Source organism: Peromyscus leucopus, chromosome 7 (assembly GCF_004664715.2).
Source record: "Peromyscus leucopus breed LL Stock chromosome 7, UCI_PerLeu_2.1, whole genome shotgun sequence".
In the NCBI taxonomy this organism is placed as follows: Eukaryota; Metazoa; Chordata; class Mammalia; order Rodentia; family Cricetidae; genus Peromyscus; species Peromyscus leucopus.
In genome coordinates, this window is record NC_051069.1 from 77,907,446 (window position 1) to 77,919,744 (window position 12,299).

At 37.3% G+C, this 12,299-nt stretch overlaps 2 protein-coding genes across 3 annotated transcripts in view; one reads left to right on the forward strand and one right to left on the reverse strand.

The window, feature by feature from the left end:
• Window positions 1-12,299, reverse strand: part of LOC114690936 — a 97,346-nt gene that overhangs the window by 84,304 nt on the left and 743 nt on the right. The gene's annotated exons all lie outside the window — the stretch shown is intronic.
• On the forward strand, window positions 1,188-10,266 carry Bcl2a1 (BCL2 related protein A1). Its single transcript, XM_028865944.2, has 2 exons — window positions 1,188-1,884; window positions 10,003-10,266. The coding sequence occupies exons 1-2, from the start codon at window positions 1,378-1,380 to the stop codon at window positions 10,192-10,194; spliced, it is 699 nt and encodes a 232-aa protein (XP_028721777.1). The 5' UTR covers window positions 1,188-1,377; the 3' UTR covers window positions 10,195-10,266.

A 12,299-nucleotide genomic window follows, 5' to 3' on the forward strand; every position in this document is an offset into this window, starting at 1 on the left:
GTGGTAAGTTTAAAACAAATCAGCTGGGGCTTTGAATCAATAACTCTCAGGTATTTCCATGGCTACCATATGTCTCTATTTCCAAGCACCCTAAGCAATCTCTCTCCCCTCCTCCTCAACTCTATGGTGACGGATTGTAAATACAAGTTGTAAATGATTTTGTCTTCCATTTTTGCAGTCGCTCATGAGAATTTGATGCAAAGAATCAAAATCACGGCATGTATAGAAGAAGGGTAAAAAAAAACCATTTGACTGTTCCAAAGATAGGAATTGTCTCTATTTCTCCACCACTGGCTCTTCAGTTTGAAGCTATCGGACAAGCAAGCCCCTCATCTTCATGAATTCAGCAGCTGCTTTCACTGATACATACTTAAATGAGGAGACTTAAGCTTCAACCCAAAGTTGGCAACATTGCTTTAGCTACTGATTTCACCATCTCCACTAAGCTTCTCTTAGAATTGCTACCAAAGTTCAACAAAATGCAGGCTTTCAAATTGTGAACTTCTGAAGTTCTCTACTCACTGGGTCAGGAGATGACTGAGAAGCCGAATCATCACTAATTCTTAAAAGAATGAAGAGCAGCACCACAAAGCACCTAATCTCACCAGACATGATGACAGGTGCATTATCTAGGTTATCTCCTTTGGTTTCACCTCAGTCCTCTAAAGCCAGTCTAGATGGCTTCCTTTTACAAAGTTCAGGCCACAGCCACAGTAAACAGGAAGAAGGACTTGTCTACAACTGAGACCAGGCATTGTAACTCTAAGATCATTGTTCCTTCTAATTTCACCCATGATTTCTGACCCAGTTACAAGATAATGTATATTATTTAAGAATATGTATTAAGGACTAGAAATGTGGCTCAGAAGTTAAGAGTACACTTGTTGCTATTTCAGGGGATCCCAGGTTCAGATCCCAGCACCCATATCAGGCTGCCAGTAACTCCAGTTCTAAGGGGTCCAACCCCTCTTCTGGCTTCCATGGGTACTGCATGCATATGCTGCATATACATAAACTCAGGCCCAGGCATAAAACAAAAATACACACTTAAACGAGAATATGTATTAAGTTGGGCTTAAAGCCAAATTGTTTCCTATAAGAAATTATAAATATGAGAAGCTAACTTTTTCTCCTTTCAACCTAGTATATCTACATCTCAAGGGTAATATGCCAGAGTGACTCAGAAAGGCCTCTAGTTCCCAGGAACGTACGGGGATCTGATTTCTCTACCTCCTCTCATTTTTGATGCTTCAACTGAACCGTAAGAGGAAGTGGTGTTGCTCTGAAACATTTTCCTCCTTCACAGTTTGAGCTTTTGCTTTCACACATAGCCCACACAGTGACCTACGTAAAGAGAAATTCCAGCAGCCTCCAAATATGATTACCCATCCACCGCCAGATGCTGTCTTTGTGTTAGTTGCCTCTTTGGCCTCCGGAGCTGTCCAGTCAGCTCCACCAGGGAAGATGACTGACTGTGAGTTCATGTATATCCACTCTTTGGCTGAGGACTATCTTCAGTATGTCTTGCAGGTACCTGCTTTGGAATCGGCTCCAAGCAAAACATCCAGAGTGCTACAAAGAGTTGCTTTCTCAGCTCAAAAAAAAGTGGAAAAGAATCTGAAACTATACTTGGATTATTTTGATGTGGGATCCATAGATGCTGCCAGAACTATCTTCAATCAAGTGATGGAAAAAGAATTTGAAGATGGCATCATTAACTGGGGAAGGATTGTGACTGTATTTGCCTTTGGGGGTGTTCTCCTCAAAAAACTCCCACAAGAGCAGATTGACATGGATGCAGATGCTTACAAGCAAGTTTCCAGTTTTGTGGCTGAATTCATAATGAATAACACAGGAGAATGGATACGGCAGAATGGAGGCTGGGTAAGTGTGATGACATTCTTTTTACATTTCTCTACTGCAAAATTGGAATGGAGAGTCTCCTTACTAATTAAAACAAACAAGAAAATACCAATGAAAAGATTTCATTCTGTTTGTAGATCTTATTTTAGATGCTTTTAATTAAAAGTAAACAAAGCAGAAATCTCCTGGGTCATTTACAATGGATCCTACAACTTTACAGTTGGCTAACATTTGTCTAGCTTTTCTTCTAGCTTGGGAACTAGTCATGAGGTCTGGGACTGAAAGCAGCAGCTTTTGACTACATCTTCAGAATCAGCAGTGCAGACCCTCAAGTGTCTGCCTTTTGCTAGGATTCTCATGACAATTGAGAATTAGTACAGAAATAGCTGGAATTAGATCTTCTCATTTGTACTTTGTAGTGTTGAAACAGTCAGCTGCACAGTTTTGTGCATTCCTTACTTATACATTGACTTTTCCCATTTTTCTAACATACAAATTATGGGCTATTAAAGTTTCATGATAAAAATAAATAATGTACTGCCTCACTGGAATGAACCCTTTTTAAAGCATTTTCAAATATTAAAATTTGCTTCTTTTTAAACATCAGTATCTCAAAAAGCCAGGACTATGCCAATAATTTTTGGAGCTCATGTTATCCAGAAGCCTTGCTCAGCTAGATTTAGATGCTTTGTTTTATGTCTCAATATGCTTAATAAAGAGTTGAAAAACATTTCTATCCCCATGTATTCTCTCTCCCATCCCCTGCTCTTATCTCTCTCAAGGTCTGTTTAATCTGTCCACCCTAAATAGTACATGGACTTATTCTGTAACTGTTTTTTCAACCCAGGGTACTTAAAATAGTATTTTAAAGAACACTTTAGGGACTGGGGAAGTAGATCAATTGTGGAGCTTCTGTGTTGCATGAACAAGGTCCCTAATTCAATCCCTAGCACCATAAATAAACAAAAATTAAAAGAGTTCTTAATATGTTCTACTGAATGTACATGCTGTTGAAGAGCTGTTTGTTTGGGTTATTTCCAGAGTTTTCTGTCACAAGCAATGTTTCTTTGAATATATCAATATGCATCCTCTCCTGTGTGTAGTTGTTTTCTAGGGTGGATATTTGGTCATTTGCTCATGGTTTATATCTGTTTTGAAATTAATAGATTTTTCTGCTCCATAGTGGTTCTAACAAATTATAATCCTGTCAGCAGCATGTTAAAGTATTCAACATTTCCTTGGTACAAGGAGGTCCTAGTAATCTATTACAATGTCTCCACTTTGTTAATACATATACTTAGTATCTTATGTTAATTAATTTTGCCCTAGGTTACTAGTATAGTTAAAGTTCTCTTAATGCTGAGTTCAAATTCATGTTCACTGACTAATTCTTACTGAAAGAATTGCTCGCTTATTTCTTTTGCCTGGTTTCCAATTGTTTTATTAACAAAGGAATTCTTTGAACAAGCTGAATGCAAATTATTTTCATATGTGGCACATTTCATTTCATTTGTTGATTATCTCCTAAACTGTAGATGTGTTCAATAATTACAAGTGTTTGGAATTTGATGCAATTGACTGTATTGAACACAGACTTTGTTCCATTTCTATTTTGTTGAGTCTGCTTGCTCAGTGCTATGTCTTACTGTAAAGCAGTCTTCCTTTTCAATTGCTTTCAACTACCTGTAGCTAGCTCTTCTTTCTAATTTGGGTCTAGGTGAAACATGTCAGATGTTTGGTTATGTTTCTCCTAGTTGGCTGTGGGAAGGATTCAGGAAAATCTCTGCTGCACTATGTACACCTAAGGTGAAGGCAGGTGTCTTATAGCACAGAGGCCACCAGTGGACCTATAGAGAATAGTCTTACAAGCTCTTTAGGTTTATTCAATGTTGCCATTGTCTAGCACAGTATGTAGAAGACACTGAATACATGTTACTTAAATACATGTTAATATATTGTGTGAATTCTTAGAATTAAAAATGAATGAAGGGTATGGAATGGTCTCTTGGAATTTCTAGAAATGCATTCACCTGGGAATCATAGATATCTTAGCACGTATATAATAGGGAAAACTTATCCTAATAGAGATATAAAAGTACATCTCATGCAAAACACACACACACACACACACACACACACACACACACACACACACACACACACCCTCCCCCCACACCCTTAGCCTTCATAAAGCTCCTATGTGGATTCTCAGATCTTTTCTTTTACACCTGAGAGCTTATGCTATAGACATGTTAGAAGCACTCTTTAAGATCATTGTAAAGCAATCTATATACTGTATTCCAGCCAATAGAAATCACTTATTCTGTTGATGGCAAATAATGCTATAGTGAGCCAGTACATACAGGCATAGCAAACACTTTTTTTTCCACAATGCCATTGACAAATCTGTTCTGATGAATGAGTTTACTTTGAATGATTCATTTTGTAGAAAATGCTCATGTCTTTGCTAGTAGTCAGGGGATCCAGTAGGAAGGGGAAATGGGTATTTTACAATTTTTCCCTTTTTACTTTTCTGAAAGAGAAACCTCTAAAATGATCATAAACATGCAAGCTATGGTCTTGTTACACTTGAAATATGCCTGAAATTTTATGGGAAGTTTTGAATCAAGATGTGATAGAGAAGTACAGCACAGATATTAGGAGCACCAATTCCAATTCAAACAGGGCTGACTTTATTTCAGGACTCAGTGCTTACCATCTATTTGAATGGGATAACTTACAAACCTTCTCTGTACTTTGTTTCCTTGTCTGTAAAAATAGGACATACTGCAGTTTATCTGCTGGAGCTGGCATAGGGATCACATGAGTTATTTACACAAACGGCATCCAGAGTGATTCCTATAAATGAGCACTTAGTACAATTTCAAGACGATTGCTATTACTAATAAATACTAATACTAATAATACTAATATAGCTTCTATTTAGCAAATCCAAGGAAATCTAGACTTCAAAAGTTATGTGGTTCACTTCAGTTAGATATCAGTCACCATGGACCTCAGGTGCAATAAAGGGAAAAACATGAGACAGAGCATTAATAATGAGATGCATAATCTCATTTCTTCTTCTTTTAAAAAAATCAGTTTGAATGCTTCCCCATCCCTCTCCTTTTCATTCTTTGATCCTTCCCTTTCCTTTCTCTCATCCTTCCTCTATTTTTCCTTCTCCTCCATATCCTCTTTAGTTTCAACTTGTCATCTCTGTTCTTCATCTTCTACATTTACTATTATTTTCTCCAGTTCCCTCTACCAGTCTGAAGTGCAGAGTTAGACTCATAATGCCTGGTAGAAGATTTAATGTGATTTTTTTTTCAGCTATCATGAGCATTTGGGAGGAAAAGATAGTTCCTAGAGCCACTAGAGTACATTTTAGTAGCTGGTGTGTATAGTCTCAGCTACACAGAGGCAAAGGCTAGAGGAACATTGCTTGAGCACAGGAGAATTTCAAGGCCAGTGTAGGCAATTTAGTAAGACCCTATCTGAAAAACAAAGGATGTACTTAAGATGAAACTCACGGTCTCACCCCTTGGAAATCACACTTTGGTTTGATTAAAGTGACTTTCCTACCTCCATGCTCTTTAATGAAAGACTTTTCTGTGCCCAGGATTTGGAATCAAGAAGAATACTTGGTCATTAGTCCCACAAAGGGGGACTATATCTACTATACACATCTCTGTACCTTTCATGCTTAGCATAGGCCTATTGCACACAAGGTACCTGACACAGCTATAGATCTCAGGAACTGACATTGGTATCTGAGGCCGGAACTCCAAATTTTCCTGCTTATTAGAGGCATGACTTAGGTTAAGTTACCTAGGAAGTACTCCAAGACTCATGGTTCCTATTTAATATGCATATCAACATAATATAGCATAATTTAATAATAATTATATTATGTGATGTAATAATAATATTGCATAAACAATAAAAATGAAGACAATAATACCTATATGCAAAGAACCAGAAAGCTTTCTCATAAGAGTACTTTGTGAGTATGTAAATAGAATGATACAAGTATGGGGATTACAAGGGAAATTTCAAGAAATTTAAATATATAGTTTTTAAAACTACTCTAAATACAAAAAGAAATCCCTTTTAGAAGTGGGGATGCACTGAATTGGTCCCTTCCAAGTAGCCAGAATAGTAAGAGTTAAACTAAGAGGTCCTCTCCTCTTCTCACCTTGCTCCCCTCCCACCTTCTTTCTGCTTGCTCTAATGGTGCGGTTAGTTTGGTGACAAAGTGAATGGGCAGAGTGGATACACAGATATGTACAGATGACTGGGTAACCATTCATCTCAGTAAAGGAATTTCCAAAGGTATAAATAGCCAAGTTCTGTAAATGCTAAACATACACTCTACCATCAAGCTTTTGCCCCAGACCACCAAAACAGCACTCAAATGAATGACTGAACAAATAATCTTTAGAGGAGTGACTGTGGTATCTACTTATATCTATAAAAAATTTCAGAGCTTTTAATTTTCTTTGGGTTATTGGTACAGTATGTGTCAGTCTGCTTTGTAATGCTATAATGGAATATTACACAGTAAATAATAATAGAAAGGAAGTTGAATAGGGAGTCTGAGAGTGCCAGCATCCAAGGCCACCAGCACTGAAGTGCACCAGTATTGAAGAGATGCATCTAGTAATAGCCTTCTTGCTGCAGGAAGTGAGGTAGAAAGGCAGGGATGGAGGGAGGGAAGAAAAATGACTAGAGGGCTGAATACATGATAACAAATCCACTCCTTGGATAATAGTCTCCATCTAGTCATGGAGGGGGTGCTCTCATGATCAAACAATTTCTTAAAGATACTAACTCGTAATATTATCAAAATAGCAATTAAGAATCAACATGAGTTTTGGAAGATATAAACAAAACATGCCAACTTGGTATATTATTTATTCTTTAGCCTTTCTTAAAATCAGAGTAGTCCAATTAAGCAAATTTTCACTACTCCCAGAAATAATCAGACCTGGGCATTTCTTATTTATTACTGCATTACAGATGTGACAATGAATCCTTATTTGTATATTTATTTTTATATATTGATCTTAGGATTCAAATTGCATCACTAAAGGAAATAGTTTTGAAAGAATCTACTCGAAAAAGCATTTTGTATAGGTACAAAAACTATGATTGTATTGTAATATAAAGCTCTTTATTTGATGGTAATGTGAAGTGTTTTCCTATATATTATTAGTGATTTAGTCTCAGTGAATTCCTCTTTTTAACTACTGAAGCCTCATTATTGTCTCTTACATTTGAATGAACTCTTTCTTGATAAATATATTTTACTGGTTTGTGGTTCTTTTAATTTTTGTTTCTTATGGATTTATGACTATTTCATATCTTCATTTAGCTTTTTCTTTTACTTTCTTTACCTTAGAAGTTGAAAATATGTAACAAGTTAACATGTTAACTGCCCAGAAATAACGAGTTGTTATGTTAATAAAGGATCATTTTAGAGGCTATCACTGTACCTATCTGTTATAAGATTATGATTATTCTTGGAAGGGGAACAAGAAATGTCTAAATACTGAGACTGTGGGAAATACTTGAGAATGTAAAGTTAGGAGAAGAGGAAAAAGGGAAATGAGCAATCTCTTTTTTTCTGTTGGAACATGACATCATGTGCCTCACAGCTGACTCTGCACACCACATGCAGATACTTTCCCCTGACTGGTGGCTGCCTGGTTTGCTGATAATTACACAACTATTAATTTCATGATCTGCAGAGATTTCCAGAGTCCTCTGATTCTCAAGATTCTCATTGTTTTTTTGGTCTCTCTCTGTGTGTTTCTTTCTTTCTCTCTCTCTCTCTCTCTCTCTCTCTCTCTCTCTCTCTCTCTCTCTCTCTCTCTCTCTGTGTGTGTGTGTGTGTGTGTGTGTGTGTGTGTGTGTATTCTAGGGCTTGAATCTAGGAATGCATATATCCTAGACAGGCATTTCTACCAGGATAGATGTTCTTAATTAAAAGGTAAACCTAGTTCAACTTTTCTGGATTAGTCCCACTATAGCATACACATTTGGAGACATTGTAATCCTGGAACCTAAAAGATGCAGAACAAATGTTTACTAGATGAACATCAAAAATATCAGGGGTGGTGGTACAGAGAGCATGCAAGCATAGTCTGGGGACATAGCTCAGTTGGTAGGGTGCTTGCTTAGCATGCACAAGATACTAGTGTCTATCCCCAGCACTGCCTGAACCAGGCATGATGGGGCATGGCTATAATCCCAGGGTTAGGAGGTAGAGACAGAAAATTCAAATGTCCAAGGGCATCTCTGGCTACTTGGCAAGTTCTAGAAAATAAAATGAGTATAAATAAACAAACAAATAAATAAATAACAATAAATGAAATAAATGTTTTAAACAATTTTACAGTCTTTTTTTTTTTTTTTTTTTTTTGCTTGTTTTGAAATATATGGAGTGAAAAGGAGTATAATGTTAGCATCCCAATCCAGGTCCAGGCAAAGAATTATATTGTCTTTTATTTATTTATTTTTGGCACAACATCTTGCTGTGTAGCCCAGGCTGGCTTGGAACTCACTGTGTAGTCAAGGCTTGCTTACAGTAATCCCCCTGTCTCCATCTTCTAAGTATCAAGAACATGGTATATACCAATACATGCCATGAGTTGTATTATCTTAGGAACCTTTTCCCCCTGGTCTCAATGTCCTCATTAGACAACATAAGAGTTTGCACTTGGATAAAAGTAATTTCCAATAAAGATGTACTATAATTATAGATTTTCAAGTTGTTAACATATTATTACAGTGTGCTACAGTTCATTGGTTTTTTTTTTTTTTTTTTTTTGGTCTGTCTCTGTCTCTGTCTCTGTCTCTGTCTCTCTCTCTCTCTCTCTCTGTGTGTGTGTGTGTGTGTGTGTGTGTGTGTGTGTATTCTGGAACTTGAATCTAGGAACCCATATATCCTAGACAGGCATTTCTATCAGGATAGATGTTCTTAATTTAAAAAAAATTTCAGCCTCAAAAATAATTATAGTGGAAATAATCAACATTTTCTTAGGCTCAAGTACACTGATTTAATTTGGATTTACTATGAGTCCTTATAATTCTCAGAACAGCTAGGCAGCAGTCCTTTAATCCCAGCAATTGGGAGGCAGAGGCTGGTGGATCTCTATGAATTTAAGGCCAGCCTGGTCTACAAAGTGAGTTCTAGGGCAGCCATTGCTGTTACATAGAGAAACCCTGTCTCAAAAAACAAACAAATAAATAATAATAATTCTCAGTATAATACATTTTATAAATATAAATTTAAATTTAAATTTTCAGTGGTAGGTACCTGAAAGAAAAAGAGAGGAAAATAAGACAAAGCACCAGAGAAATCCTTTCCCTGGAGCTTACAGGCAGTGAGCAACAGAAACAGGGCTAGTTTGAACAAAGATGAAAGCACTGTTCTTTGGATTTCGAATGCCTGGTAGGCAAAACAGAATACTACATCTCAATAATGACTTTATACTGTCTATACTCTGAAAGAATATTCATATACTAAATATACATTGAATTAGATAAATTTTCAAAATATTTTTACTTTTTTACTTCTTGTGGTGGTTTGAATAGGAATGGCTTCATAGGCTTAGTCACCAGGGAGCGGCACTCTCTGAAAGGATTAAAGGGATTAGGAGGTATGGCCTCCTTGGAGGAAGTATGTCAGTTAGGGTAGGCTTTGGGGTTTCAAAAGCCCATGCCAACCCCAGAGTCTCTCTCTCTGCTTATGGATCAGATCAAGATGTAGCTTTTAACAGCTACTGCATGTCATCTTAGTTCTTACCTGCATGCATGCCACCATGCTTCCTGTCATGATGATAATGGACTAAGCCTCTGAAACTATAAGCCAGCCCCCAATTAAATTAAGAGCTACGTTGGTCATGGTGTCTCTTCACAGAAACAGAAGATTGATAAAGATACTTCTTAATATATGGCTGCAAAAAACTCTTGAAAACATATGTAGCTCAAACTGTATTTCTATTGGGTGGTATTTCTAAAGGAATTTAGCTTTGGAGTAGAGAACAATACTGAGAATGAAATGACTACACATAGTGAGAGAATAGAGAAGACTGTCTCACCGAGTCTTAAATCTTCACTTTGTTCTCATAGGAAGATGGCTTCATGAAGAAGTTTGAACCTAAATCTGGCTGGCTGACCTTTCTGGAAATGACAGGGCAGATCTGGGAAATGCTCTTTTTCTCCTCAAGCAACACTACTGACCAGAGAGACAATGGAACCTGTGACAATGGTGACCAGCACTTAGTACGTCCATTTGCAAACAACTCAGATGACAGGACTTGACTTTCCAGAGTTGCGGATGTTTTGTTCCCACTTTACACTTTAATGAATAAATTACTGATATTTGTTCCTGGATGTGTTTCATGTTTTAAGTTTTCAAGTCTGCCTGGAACTCCAACGATACTCCACACAGGGACAGGTACTGAAGTAAGGACTGATGATGACCTGGAGAGTACTGTCTTTTCTTCCTCTGCCATGAGGTAGAGACTCTCCCATAAGGCTGTGTCTGTTAGCCAACATCATTCTGTGTCACCAGGCTAAACCGTATGGGGGCTAAAATCTGCCTCCTAACTCTTTCAGAGTCCACCCTTTCTATATCCCTAGCGGCTTACAGTTTCTCGTTGACACTCTCTTCTCAACTTTCCTGGCCTTTCATTTGGGCTTCATGGATAGGACAGTCAGATATGCAGCGTTGGGGTCAGAAAAGATATCCTAAAAGGAAGGACTCAAATCATTTTTCTCTCTGACCTCTTGCCTTCTTTTCTCTCAACCACCCCCCCCCACACACACACATTTTCCTCCAAGACAAGATACAAAAAGTAGAATTCACTTTCCCTGAGTCAAGTCATAATCAATAGTCAGACTATATATATGATCAATCTGCCTTTCTAGTAGTCAGGAAGGGATCACTTCTCTTTCTGCTCCTACATCAGGAAACTGGAATGGTTTGACTAAAAACAGTTAAGTGAATGAATATCAAGTCATTTTTAAATTTGATTTTTATGTGTGAGAGAAAACTGTCTTTTGTTAGACCATGTTCCAATTTTTAGATCAAGTTTGATGGCAATATAGAAATCCTCTATTTAGGTCTAGATCATTTGCATTACATTTCCTTTGAGACCATTAATAGATTCAATAAAGACAGAACCCCTTTTTTCCAAGGCCAGGTACATCTTTATAAGGGATCTCAGTTATCAACACTACCTCTGCGATGTGATTCCTGAGAGAATGAAGATATGGGACCAAGTCAATAAGGATCTTAACATCTGATCCTTCTGTTTCCATATCCTGAGGGCTAGGATTACAGCTATGTTATCACCAGCAGGCTCTGTGCATGCAAGGCAAGCACCCTAGCAATGGTGCTTCATCCTAAACAACATGGACTTTTATTTTTTACCACTTTTAAACTGGAGAAGGGAAAAGGAATAAGCAAGAAGATGAGGTAGGAAGTTACTTAAAATCCTATTGAGGTGAATCAGAACAAGATACCACCTTTGACCTTTGCTGCCCACACTGATCTACTTATTAGAAATGTTCCAAAGCACCCCAAAACAGTGCCACCAGATGGGGACTAAGTGTTCAGACACATGAGACTGTGGGTGGGGGAATTTCATATTCAAACCATGAAACTGTGTTTAAAACACAGTCTCCCATGTGTAGCTGATACCGAAATCCTCCTGCCTCTCAGTCTTCTGAATATTGAGATTAGAGGTGTGTGAAACCAGTTCAAGTTATCCTATGTGAGGTTTTTTATTTATTTATTTATTTTGGTTTTGTTTTGTTTTGAGTCTTCCTATGTACTTATGTAGCTCAGAATGGCCTAGAACCTTCAAGGTTCAGATATTAGCCTGTAAGACCTTTAACAACCTATTTTCTATAGAACACTTGATCTCTTCTTTTGTTTCAGCTACTCTACAGTGTCAAGTATAATCTTTCTTTAGTATCTGACACCTTTATGTTATTGAGTCTTCCTATAATTTTTATTTTTGCTGAAAATAATAGCTCCAGATGGTTGAAAACATTGGGGAAATGGAGATATTAGCGATTCTGTCATGAAGTCTTACCTGTGAGAGGACATACAGAACCCTCTGAAGATTCATAATCCTAACAAGCTTTACACCTAAGGTTGCATGCATTTATAGGTGAATACATACATACATACATATATATATATATATATCCTTCATGAAAATGTACATATGTAACTAAAGTATTTTTGTCAAAGACTGGGATTAAGTAAAAATGCTTCCTCCCATGCCAAACTGAACAAAGCTATCATTATTTTTGCAGCACTGGCAATCAAACCAAAAGCCTTGTATCTGCAAAGCAGGCACTTTACCCCTCGGACAGACTATGTATTGCTGAAGGGATGTGCCCATGACAGGAAG